This window comes from Crinia signifera, chromosome 3 (genome assembly GCF_055691185.1).
Source record: "Crinia signifera chromosome 3, ASM5569118v1, whole genome shotgun sequence".
Taxonomy (NCBI): Eukaryota; Metazoa; Chordata; class Amphibia; order Anura; family Myobatrachidae; genus Crinia; species Crinia signifera.
The window spans coordinates 56,122,626-56,134,982 of NC_139219.1; the positions used below are offsets into that span (position 1 = coordinate 56,122,626).

A 12,357-nucleotide genomic window follows, 5' to 3' on the forward strand; every position below is an offset into this window, starting at 1 on the left:
ACGCCCCACCAGGTCCCGCAAGCTGAGACCACACGGACAATCGTCCGTGTGATAGCTTGTATGGGGGCTGAGAGCTGACATCCGGCGACGTCAGCTTCCCGCCCCCATCACTGGCGTCATACCCTCATTAGCATGCATACGCCCCGCGTTTGCATGGGAACGCCCATGAAACGCGGGGCGTATGCATAGAGAAATGAGGGTATGAAGCCCCTCACGCCCCTATACGCCCCCTTTGCGGCGGACGAACTACGTCTGCGGCGAATTGGGCTGCACATGCGCAGATTGACCTCTGCGCATGTGCAGACTGAAAACATCGGCGGTACGGCCGCACGCGGGCCGTACCGCACGATTCAGAATAAGGGCCATGAACAGGTTTTAAGGATAACAATACTTGAACACAGGTGACTTAGTACACAATCTATGCTCAGTTATAGATATCCTTAAAATCCAGGACTCAGTGTGCCTAGAGGGCAGATCGGGAATCACTGGTCTATGATGTAGTCTGAAATTTGCTGCATTCCAGTCCAATTTCTCCTCAATTGAGTCATCTGTGCGTTGCAGCAATACATACAGGTCAGTCCTTGTCTACACTGAGAAATGGCATCCGATACATTATTACAACTTTGAATTTAAAACATTCCCTTTGATTTTCTGGTTCCTGGCAAAAATTTTGATGTAGAATACAAAACACAGAATATAGATATGGGCAGAGAAACGTACATGATCATATCTGTACAGGTTTAGTATCCTTTATCCAAAACACCAGAAGCATTTTGGTTTACAGATTGTTGCGTAATTTGGAATATTTTTAGATTTTATCTTGAAGACGGGACCAAAAGCATTTTGGTTAATGGATTATTGCGTATTTTGGAATATTTTTAGATTTTAATGAGGCATCTTGAAGACGGGACCCAAGTGTGAACACAAAATGTATTTATGATGTAAAAACACATGAAATACACAAATATATTTTATATGTGCATGAAACAAGGGTTTATGTACTATTTCAGGCACTGAATTTGAATGCTAAGCAATAATTTTATTGCACATTTTGTGCCAGTTACATATCATCATTTTGTGCCAGTTACAGATCATGTCCCCAGTAGTGCCAGTTACATATCATGCCCTCAGTAGTGCCAGTTACATATCATGCCCTCAGTAGTGCCAGTTACATATCATACCCTCAGTAGTGCTGTTACAGATGTCCCCAGTAGTGCCAGTTACATATCATGCCCTAAGTAGTGCTAGTTACATATCATGTCCCCAGTAGTGCCAGTTACATATCATGTCCCCAGTAGTGCTAGTTACATATCATGTCCCCAGTAGTGCCAGTTACATATCATGTCCCCAGTAGTGCCAGTTACATATCATGTCCCCAGTAGTGCCAGTTACATATCATGTCCCCAGTAATGCCAGTTACATATCATGCCCTCAGTAATGCCAGTTCTATATCATGTCCCCAGCAGTGCTAGTCCAGATGTTCCCAGTAGTGCCAGTTACATATCATGTCCCCAAGTAGTGCCAGTTACAGATGTCCCCAGTAATGCCAGTTACATATCATGTACCAATAATGCCAGTTACAGATTGTCCCCAGTAGTGCTAGTTACATATCATGTCCCCAGTAATGCCAGTTACGTATCATGTCCCAGTAATGCCAGTTTCAGATGTCCCCAGTAGTGCCAGTTCCATATCATGTCCCCAGCAGTGCTAGTCCAGATGTTCCCAGTAGTGCCAGTTACATATCATGTCCCCAAGTAGTGCCAGTTACAGATGTCCCCAGTAGTGCCAGTTACATATCATGTACCAGTAATGCCAGTTACAGATTGTCCCCAGTAGTGCTAGTTACATATCATGTCCCCAGTAGTGCCAGTTACAGATGTCTCTAGTAGTGCCAGTTACATATCATTGTGTCAGTTACATATCATGCCCCCAGTAGTGCTAGTTACAGATGTCCCCAGTAGTGCCAGTTACATATCATGCCCTCAGTAGTGCCAGTTACATATCATGTCCCCAGTAGTGCCAGTTACATATCATGTCCCCAGTAGTGCCAGTTACATATCATGTCCCCAGTAGTGCTAGTTACATATCATGTCCCCAATAGTGCTAGTTACATATCATGCCCTCAGTAGTGCCAGTTACATATCATACCCTCAATAGTGCCATTACAGATGTCCCCAGTAGTGCCAGTTACATATCATGTCCCCAGTAGTGCTAGTTACATATCATGTCCCCAGTAATGCCAGTTATGTATCATGTCCCAGTAATGCCAGTTTCAGATGTCCCCAGTAGTGCCAGTTCCATATCATGTCCCCAGCAGTCCTAGTCCAGATGTTCCCAGTAGTGCCAGTTACATATCATGTCCCCAAGTAGTGCCAGTTACAGAGGTCCCCAGTAGTGCCAGTTACATATCATGTACCAGTAATGCCAGTTACAGATTGTCCCCAGTAGTGCTAGTTACATATCATGTCCCCAGTAATGCCAGTTACGTATCATGTCCCAGTAATGCCAGTTTCAGATGTCCCCAGTAGTGCCAGTTCCATATCATGTCCCCAGCAGTGCTAGTCCAGATGTTCCCAGTAGTGCCAGTTACATATCATGTCCCCAAGTAGTGCCAGTTACAGATGTCCCCAGTAGTGCCAGTTACATATCATGTACCAGTAATGCCAGTTACAGATTGTCCCCAGTAGTGCTAGTTACATATCATGTCCCCAGTAGTGCCAGTTACAGGTGTCTCTAGTAGTGCCAGTTACATATCATTGTGTCAGTTACATATCATGCCCCCAGTAGTGCTAGTTACAGATGTCCTCAGTAGTGCCTGTTACAGACATGCCCGTTAAAATTTGGATAACAGGTATCTGGATAAGGGATACTCAAACTGTATAATTCTTTAGACTTTTAGGGGTAAATTTACTAAAATGGGAGTTGCATTGAAGATGAAATGTAGCCCATAGCAACCAATCAGATTATACTACTTGTTTATTTAGCACCTTCTAGTCCAGGAGTGGCCAAACATGTCCTCAAGATTTACCATCAGTACACGTATTTCCTGTAACCTGTGGATCTAAAGTAGGAATGAATGCAGCAGGTTTGATAATGTGAGTTAGTAATGACTACAGCTGTGCACCAGCTAGGTGATATGGGTCATGTGACAGTTAGTAATGACTACAGCTGTGCACCAGCTAGGTGATATGGGTCATGTGACAGTTAGCAATGACTACAGCTGTGCACCAGTTAGGCTAGATTTTTCAGAAATGCATGACTGGAACACTAATTAGATCTGTGCTGATGAACCCACGCACATTAATGACACCAACATATTTAAGGTTCTCAGATTTAGAAAATATTTATTATAAAACAAACATATTTAGGTTATTATGCCCAGACAAATGCATCGAGAAATGTTTTTACTTTTCATCTTTCTTTGTTTTTGTTATAATTTCATTTACTTTCCCAAGATCTCCAAATGACATTGTTGCAGAACCTCTCTTAGCCGGCTTCGCCTAGGTAAGAATGAGAGAGAAGAAATGAGGCAATTTTCTGGCGCAGTCCTCAGACTATGCGGAATCAGTGCACAATCACCTGTCCCATACACGTAATCCAGTATTAAATGGCGATTGACCTGATGCCCAGACTGTGACACTGGAGAAACAATTAATATTTGGAAGTGTTTCGGGGTATATAATTGTGACTTCTATTAAATAACTGTGTGTTTAGTAAAGAAAGAGTATTTTATATGAACCTAAATCTGACCGGTTACCTAATTGAATATACTGTAATTATTGCTGATAATGGTCAACCTCACATTTTCTTACAGAACAGTATCTGCAGGAAACCTAACAAACCGCAGATCTCGAGTCCGTAATGCAGTGACCCCTATATCACAGTACACAGTATATACTGTATTTTACATCCAGGGCATTTCACACAGAGGGGCAGATTTACTAAGCTTGGTGAAGTGATGAAGTGAAGTGATGAAGTGTCTGGTTTTTATCACCGGCCAATCTGATTGGCCGGTGATAAAAACCAGACACTTTATCACTTCACCGAGCTTAATAAATGTACCCCAGAGTCTCATCCACCTACAACAGGAGTAGCCAACTCCAGTCCTTGAGAGCTACCAACAGTTCACGTTTTCCAGCTCACCGGCAGGTGCACAGGTGCACTCATTATTGACTGACACATTTTAAAAGATCCACAGGTGAAGCTAATTACTTCACTTGTGATTCTGTGAGGAGACCTGGAAAATGATAACTGTTGGTAGCTCCGGAGGACTGGAGTCGGCTACCACTGACCTACACCGACAGTAACTCATTGAGCACCAGAAATGTTCTAACCATGTATTACTCTGAGTAGGGGTCTGCACTGTAAATCAGTGGCCCTGAGAGGGTCCACAAAGGCCCAATATTTTACATTGTGGCCCCCACGGTAATTACAGCATTTAGTTTCATGTCAGATGTAACATGTGCAGAGAGTTCGATTTGGGGGAGATGTGTTCAAACACTGAAATCTAAATTGCAGTTTAAAAATAAAGCAGCCAGTATATACCCTGCACAGAAACAAAATAATTCACACAAGTCTAACTCTCTGCCCCACCTGCAGGGCAGAATGGTTTTGTCCATCCACAAAAAAATGCTGCCTTACTAACAGTTTTCTGAGGCCCATAGTATCTTAATGCTACTAATCTACAGTATATGAATCCCATGTAAGACCTAAAAATGAATCCAGTCTCACCTACCTCACCCAACCCAACGCACACTCCTGTACACATATTTATATGGCTTGTTTCTGCTATTTTCTTTAATAGAATGGTCTCAGCTATGCTTATTTAGCTTTGGTTGGATGATTTAAGGGTCAGTAATGATGTGTCATGGCAACAGATACGAAGGTTTAATACACAGCAGTGGCAGCCATTTTGTTTGCGGAACCAATATCCATAAGAAAGTAGCACACAGCGATTATATTTATTATCAATCTGTATCAGATGCATTACCTGTGATTTATGAGGCTTCCACCCAATCATAAAGTAGATCTGAAATGTGGCTGGCACGGAACCATCCTTCTCGCCATACATCTCTACAGAAAGAGGAAACGTCCCATTAATGCAGTACACCACAGAACATATTCTCTGCACCGGGGCTGTAGCAGATAGGATTGGGATAGGAGCTACATAGTTCTCCCTTCAGTCACACTTAGGCTCTTGGGCTCGTCCGCAAAGGCTAGCTTTTGAAGAAGAGCCTATGTAAGCTTGAAACGAATCAGGCTGTACAGTGACTGGAGGAGACGTTGCCCAGTAAAAACCTTTGGAGCCTGGCAGGGCGCAATACCGGACTGCACTTTGCTGTACAACATCCGTTCAGGCTCCCAAATAGGGTGGCCAATCCCAGGATCAGCTGGATCCCGGGATTTGGCCCCTAAAACACCAGGATTCCAATCCCAGGATTTCGGGATTAGACTGTGAATGCAGTCCCGCATGCGCAGTCTAATGCTGGGCAGTTTCAGAGTGGGCGCTCAGACGCTGCCCGGCTTCTCCTGTTCCGGGCAGGGTGGTTGCGCAGCGTGACGACCAGCCTGCATTCGCCTGTGCCCATCGCCCAAGCTACATCCGCCCGCCAACCCACCCAGGCTGCAACAGCCCGGCACCGCACCTGTAAGTAAATATGTGGGTGGCTGGGGTGGGTTTTTATCAGGGATGTCAATCCTGGGATCCCGGGAATCTGCATTTTTCAATCCCGAATTCCAGGATTGAAAAAATGCCCAGGGATTGGCATCCGTACACCCAAACATCTGCTGGGTCACCTCATCTCCAGTAAATTACGTTTTTTTTTGTTATGTATGTTGTTCTGCTATTTTATGATTACTACACTAAGTGCTTGTCTCGTATCACCAACCTGCCTTTACTATCTACCTGCCTTTATTATCTTTTATGGTGTAATAGGAGACCATCTCAATAGGAGAATTTGAAACAGTTCAACTTACCTTGATATATGGCTGCAGCTGCTAACATTGAATCCCTGTGCAATAAACTCCTCCTATTCCAAGCACAGTTACTCTCTCCCATACCTGTAACACACACAAGCGTATAAGTCTCTTTGCAAAAGTCATTCCGAGGGAAGTACAGAAGTGTCCTGTGATCATACAGTGACCTACCACTGCTTATTAGTCACAAGACAAACAAGGGAATATTATAGCTTTACTAATATAAACCTACACAGTGGGGTATATGCAATTCCCCCTGGCGGCAAGTTACAGGCGGCGAGAAGCGCCGATAGCTCGCCGTCAGTATTCAACTCCTTCCCCTTCACTCGCTGTTTCTACCTCGCCTGCTCCCTGAGGCGCGGTGGAAACAGTGAGTGTGGCCATTACAACGGCAGTGCTTGTCACAAAATGCCGTTTAAGGGGATCCTCACCATCTTCTCACAGCGAAGATCTGCCCCTCGCATTGAATACGGCGAGGGGGTTTGACGGCTACGATGGCTTGTTGTGGGTGAGGAAAAGCCACCTCCGCCGTACAAGCCCCCTTGCCAGCCGCTTTGAATACCGCCCATAGTGTCAATATATATATATATGATTCCAGGAGGTGAGGCACTCTGTTCAAAATAACCAGGCTGGACATGGCAAGTGTTATCAGTGTTTCAATCAAACAATGATTTTTGTCACATATCCTGACGAAAATCATTGTTTGATTGAAACGTTGCTAACACTTTCCATGTCCAGAGTGGTTACTTTGAACAGACTTCCGCACCTCCTGGAATCTATTTACTAACATTTGTAAAGGTGCCTGGACATTTTTATCTTTATCTACATACAGGTTGAGTATCCCTTATCCAAACTGCTTGGGATCAGAAGCATTTTGGATAAAAGGATTATACCGTATTTCGGGAATATTTATATATTTGATGTATCTTGCATTTATGTTGTATGATCATGTCCCCAGATGTGCCAGTTATTAGCACATACATACATACACACACACACACACACACACACACACACACAAGACTAGACTGGCTCTCCTCTTACTTCAACATAAAGACCTGGATGCCCTCCCGGACTCAAGACAGTCTCCAATAATTACCCACAGTGGTGGCACACCAAGAATTTCAGTGAAAGAAAAGCCTCACACGGGTATAAATACTTTCAATGTTCCAATTGTATTAAAAATGGTTCATTCCTGAAGAAAATTGTTTAATACAATTGAAATCATGAAGCTGTTTATGCCTGTGTGAGGCTTTTCTTTCACTGAAATTCGTGGAGTGCTACCATTGTGGGTAATTTTATATATATATATATATATATATATATATATATATATATATATATATATATATATATATATATCTATCTATATATATAAGATGAGATGAGATTCACTTTATTATCATTACCCCACGATAGGGCAACAAAATTAAGTTTTAACATCTTCCGTAAATCAATGTATGGCGGCGACAAACATTAAAAAAAATAAACAATAATAAGATCAACACAAACACTACCTAGAATTTAAAGCTATAACTGCTGTAGGAAAAAAACTATTCCTCAGTCTGCTTGTCCTATTTTTAAAACACCTGAAACGCCTACCAGAAGGCAGAAGTGTGAATAGACCCTGCGCTGGGTGAGTCAAATCCTTTATAATATTATTTGCCCGGCGCTTACAGCGTTTCCGCTGAATAGCTTCCACCGTTGGAAGTGAGATCCCTACAATCCACTGGGCCGTTTTAACAATCCTCTGAAGCATCTTTCGCTCCGCGACTGTGCAATTTCCGTACCATACTGTAACACAGTTGGTCAGAATACTCTCTATGGCACATCGATAAAAATTCACCAGAATACTTGATGACAACTGATGTTTTTTTAACACCCTTAAGAAGAAAAGGCGTTTGTGGGCCTTCTTCACTAAACTCTTTGTATTCGTTGACCAAGAAAGGTCCTCCGAAATTAATGTGCCTAGAAATTTAAAACACGGAACCCTTTCAACCTCCATCCCATCTATCTGAATAGGGACAACCTGTTTACTTTTCTCCCTTCTAAAATCAACAATAATCTCTTTCGTTTTGCTTATATTGAGTAACAAGTTATTATCACAGCACCAAGCAGCAAGAGATTGTATCTCTTCTCTGTAAGCTGTTTCGTCATTCTCGCTGATGAGACCTACCAGTGTCGTATCATCAGCGAACTTGATGATAGTATTTGTTGGATGAACCGGCTTACAGTCAGAGGTAAAAACAGAATATAAAAATGGACTCAACACACAGCCCTGCGGTACCCCTGTGTTTAGTGTAATAGTGGCCGAACTATTAGTTCCCGATCTGACCACTTGCGGTCTGTCAGATAAAAAATCCATAATCCAGTTGCACATAAAACCATTAATTCCTAGATCAGTTAGTTTGATAACCAACTTCGCCAGAATCCCCGTATTGAACGCGGAACTAAAGTCCACAAACAATAGTCTAGCATATGTGTTGTTTTTATCCAAATGAGACAGCACCGAATGCAATAACAAGGATATAGTATATACACATATACATACATACACACACACGTACATACTGTATATTATATATCATTTAAAACATCTCTTCCCTGAAATACCGGTCACATTATTAACTATCACTTTTACACTTAAAAACTTTGCTTGTTAACTTCATAATCTACTTTGCTAGTTCCGGTGTCACGAACACAAAATCTTACAATAGAGACAATATTTCTTCATTACAGGTTGCTATGGCCGTAATGAACCCTTCTGATCTAAACCACATATAAACAAATGCAGTTATTAAGCCCACACTGGTGAATCACTAACGTTAGCCTTCTGAACGTGAAGGATGTTTCTAGCCACGACACACTGTCAGCTACACGTCACCTATTAGATAATGTTAGACACTGCTGCCACTGCATTGGCCACACTGTATATTATTGCAGTATCTTATTCCACCACCTAGTGGTGGCATAAAATATTACAATGAAATATATATTTTTCCCCTTGTGCTTGAAGAGTATATAAACTATGTTTTTGTGACCCAGACCAGCGCAGTTACCTCCAGTTTCTAAAGTGTATACATAGTTGCATTTCACTTATCTTCGGCACAATGGTGTGCATTTCCCAATCTGTGTAGGATGCGGCTGTTACCAGATGACCGGGATGCTGTTTCAGACCTGACACGCTGATCAATGGTCAGGGGTTGCAAGGCAACTGGGACTCAGGGTGGCCACAGTGTTTGCTGGCCCCGCCTCTTACTAAGCAGCTGGGACGCTGTGTTTGTACTGCAGCCTCTCAGCTGTGGCTGCTTTGAAATAATCACGGTCTGGTAATGCAGTAATGCGATTAGCCCATTATAAGGCAGTCATATATTTACACCCATATACAGTACAAAGGGCATCATTCAAATATGTACACAATGCTGATGTTCACTCATCGCATTGACATGAAGGTTCAGCTTTGCAGAGGTAACGGAGAGTAGCACCAAAAACAAAAGTGCGTCATGGGAATTTTTGGGTCATGTACATGCTATCAACTGTGATAGCTGCCAATGATAACATATGGGTACAAATAGAAGCAAATCCGGTCCCTCGCCACATAAGTAATCCTATTGCTGAGTACACATCAGAACAATACGGGCTCAATTCCCACAACTGCGAAGTGATTTCGAATGATTGTATGTAAAAAGAGAAGAATTGGGTATGATTTCAATGCGATTCCATCCGATGCGCGTCCCCAACAGTCGTTTGGAGATTTTACCTGTGAGATTTAGTCACGTTCAAAGTCCCCGTTCTCCAGCTAGTTTGAGCAGATACATTTTCCAATCAAAGTGGTTAATAGGTCCCAGTGACTGCCATCATCGTGATCCTCTACTGCACCTGATTGGTCTGTAATTTCGTAATGTACGAAGCATAGTCTTCACTGTCCGAAACTCTCATAGAATGAGCACATACTGTAATAAAAGAGCGCAGATAGCCTTCCAAAAACAGGATCTACCGCATAGATCATTTATATTGGACAGTGGGTGCAGATTTTAGCAGTGATGACAGTTGTCAGCATTAACATACTGGCCACGAACAAAGATCTGTCATAATTACTTCTGCTTGTTCTGCCTGATGATACAAAGGTTTGGGCAATGCCAACTGGAACATCTGGTCTTCAAAATCTGTTCACACTGTCAGTATAACTGAACCCAGGCTTCTGTTGTGTCATATTTGGTTGGCTAGTCCAATAACAGCATGGAGCCTCTGTCTCCCTGGTAAATCACAGCTAGCAGATATTGCATTTCACTACACTGATCAAAGCAGCAATCGGATCTTTAGCGGTGTGTGTGTGCGCTACCAGTTTTACATTGGGATCACTGACCGTAAACAAGTAAATATGATAAGTAGGGTAACTTGCCTTGCAAATCTTTCATAAGTTCAAACATTCCGGGATAGTGAACCTGAATTTCATCTGTATCCTGCACAGATAGGAGGAAGGTTATCACACGTCAAGTTACATCTGCCCCACCTGCAGTGCACATGGTTCTGTCCATTTCAGAAGGAATTTGCCCTTGCGAGTAAACCAGAATAATCCCCTTTATCATTTGCCAGGCTTAATACATCGGCCTCATTGTTCTTAAGGTCTTCTTGCTTTAAGATGGGTTCATAGGGAAAGTCCAAACAACACTCTGGGAACCTCCCTGCACGGTGGGCTGGAACTCTGATTGGGTTAGTCCATTTGAGAAGGAGTTTGCCTTTGCGAGTGAACCAGAATAAGGGCCAAAGTGGAAGGTACCAGGCAATTTACCCCATAAAGGCCCATACACATGTTGAGATGTGTGCTAAGCGTTTTTTTGCTAAGCTATTTAGGGTAGGCAGATTTCCTGATGTGTGTACACCCCTTTACTGTCATTTTTCAAACACAGCTTATTGGCTAATGCGTTATCACCTTCCACTTCATCAATTGAACAGGCTTAATACATCTGCCCCATTATGTTAAGTGCCCCCTTTCATTTTGTCTATATTTTGTTACTTATAGTTTACAATATTCAGGGTTTTCCGAATATTAAATACAGTAATAATTTTACGGTTTATTATTTTCAGTAACAGTTTCTAATCATTTTGCTCACACCTATTAGGGGGGTATGCAATCTGTTGCCGCTATTTCCGGCGTGGGAAACAGCGGCGGCTCCCTATTCAATGCTGTCATTAACGACAGCATTGATGCGGGATGACGGCAGAACGATAACGATGACGTTCTGCCGATAAACTGCCGTGGATTGTCGTTATCCAGGCCGCAGATCGACAGCCCACGGCCGTTTTCGCTGCCACGCCCCCTTTGCGCCCATTGACAGGCGGGACATTGAATCCCGTCTGACGTTATGTGGTCGGTCTGACCGCAAACGGGCCTGGATCACGGCTGTCGGCGGGGATTGCCAGCCGTGATCCAACATTGCATACCCCCCTAAATCTTTGTATTAAAAATTATTTTAATTGGAATATCTGTATGAATGATTTAATTAACTCTTTCTACCCAAGACCTGGCTCTGGCACTGGCTCTGACTCACCCAATTACACTGCTTTCAGTTAAGGCTATAAAATGCCTTGTTCCCGCCTGGCCCATATTTCTCTTTGTATTTGGGGAGTACATGTCACTTCAGTATCATGGCGTGCCGGCCATATGCTAGTGTAGGGACTTGCAGAAAATTGGGGTCCGTAGATAATGGGCTGCGAGCAAAATATGAGCAATACCCCTCTGTTTTATTTTCTACAAACATAGAGTAGTAAAAAATGGATTAGTAGGGGGCCGCGAAACCGGGAAGCTTACCTATCTCCATTATTGCCAGCCCTCCCGGTCCCTATGTCAGACATTAGAAAATGTAACTAGTCATTGGTCACTTTCTTATTTACTTACAATGGTTAACATGTTAAAGCCAGCCCTTCCCAACAGGCTTCCCAAGTCATTGACAGCAGTGAATGGAGACACATGCGGAGAGAATCCTCCTTCCCTTTCTATCTCTGCCAGCTGCAAGGAGCAGCGGAGCTCGTACAAAGTTTCTCCACCAAACATGGCCCCGATGAATACACCATCTTCCTTCAGCACACGATAGATCTGACATAAAAGGAAATAAAAATTATAAATAGCGTAGTTGCATTTTAATTATTTCCCCAGTTAATACCATGCACTTATTGGGGTATTTTCAATGCCCTGACGGCGAGCTATGACGGCGAAATGTGCCGATAACTCGCCGTCACTGTTTCCACCTCGAGTGTGGCCATTAAAACCGCGTGGCTCGCCACAAAATACAGCGGACTTGCTGCATTTGCTGCGAACTTTGCCGTTTAGGGGCATCATGAGTGGCATTAGGGTAAGAGTGTCTGAGCTGAATGTTTTCA

General features: G+C 43.0%; 1 protein-coding gene across 1 annotated transcript in view; it reads right to left on the bottom strand.

Moving 5' to 3' along the window:
* Positions 1-3,324: 3,324 nt before the first annotated feature.
* Positions 3,325-12,357, bottom strand: part of NDUFAF5 (NADH:ubiquinone oxidoreductase complex assembly factor 5) — a 52,943-nt gene continuing 43,910 nt past the window's right edge. Inside the window, exons 7-11 of the mRNA XM_083175832.1 lie at positions 11,876-12,073; positions 10,379-10,439; positions 5,977-6,060; positions 4,991-5,073; positions 3,325-3,500 (exon numbers count right to left, since the gene is read on the bottom strand). Of these exons, the coding sequence (XP_083031958.1) occupies positions 3,405-3,500; positions 4,991-5,073; positions 5,977-6,060; positions 10,379-10,439; positions 11,876-12,073 (522 nt within the window). The 3' untranslated portion in view covers positions 3,325-3,404. The remainder of the gene's footprint in view (positions 3,501-4,990; positions 5,074-5,976; positions 6,061-10,378; positions 10,440-11,875; positions 12,074-12,357) is intronic.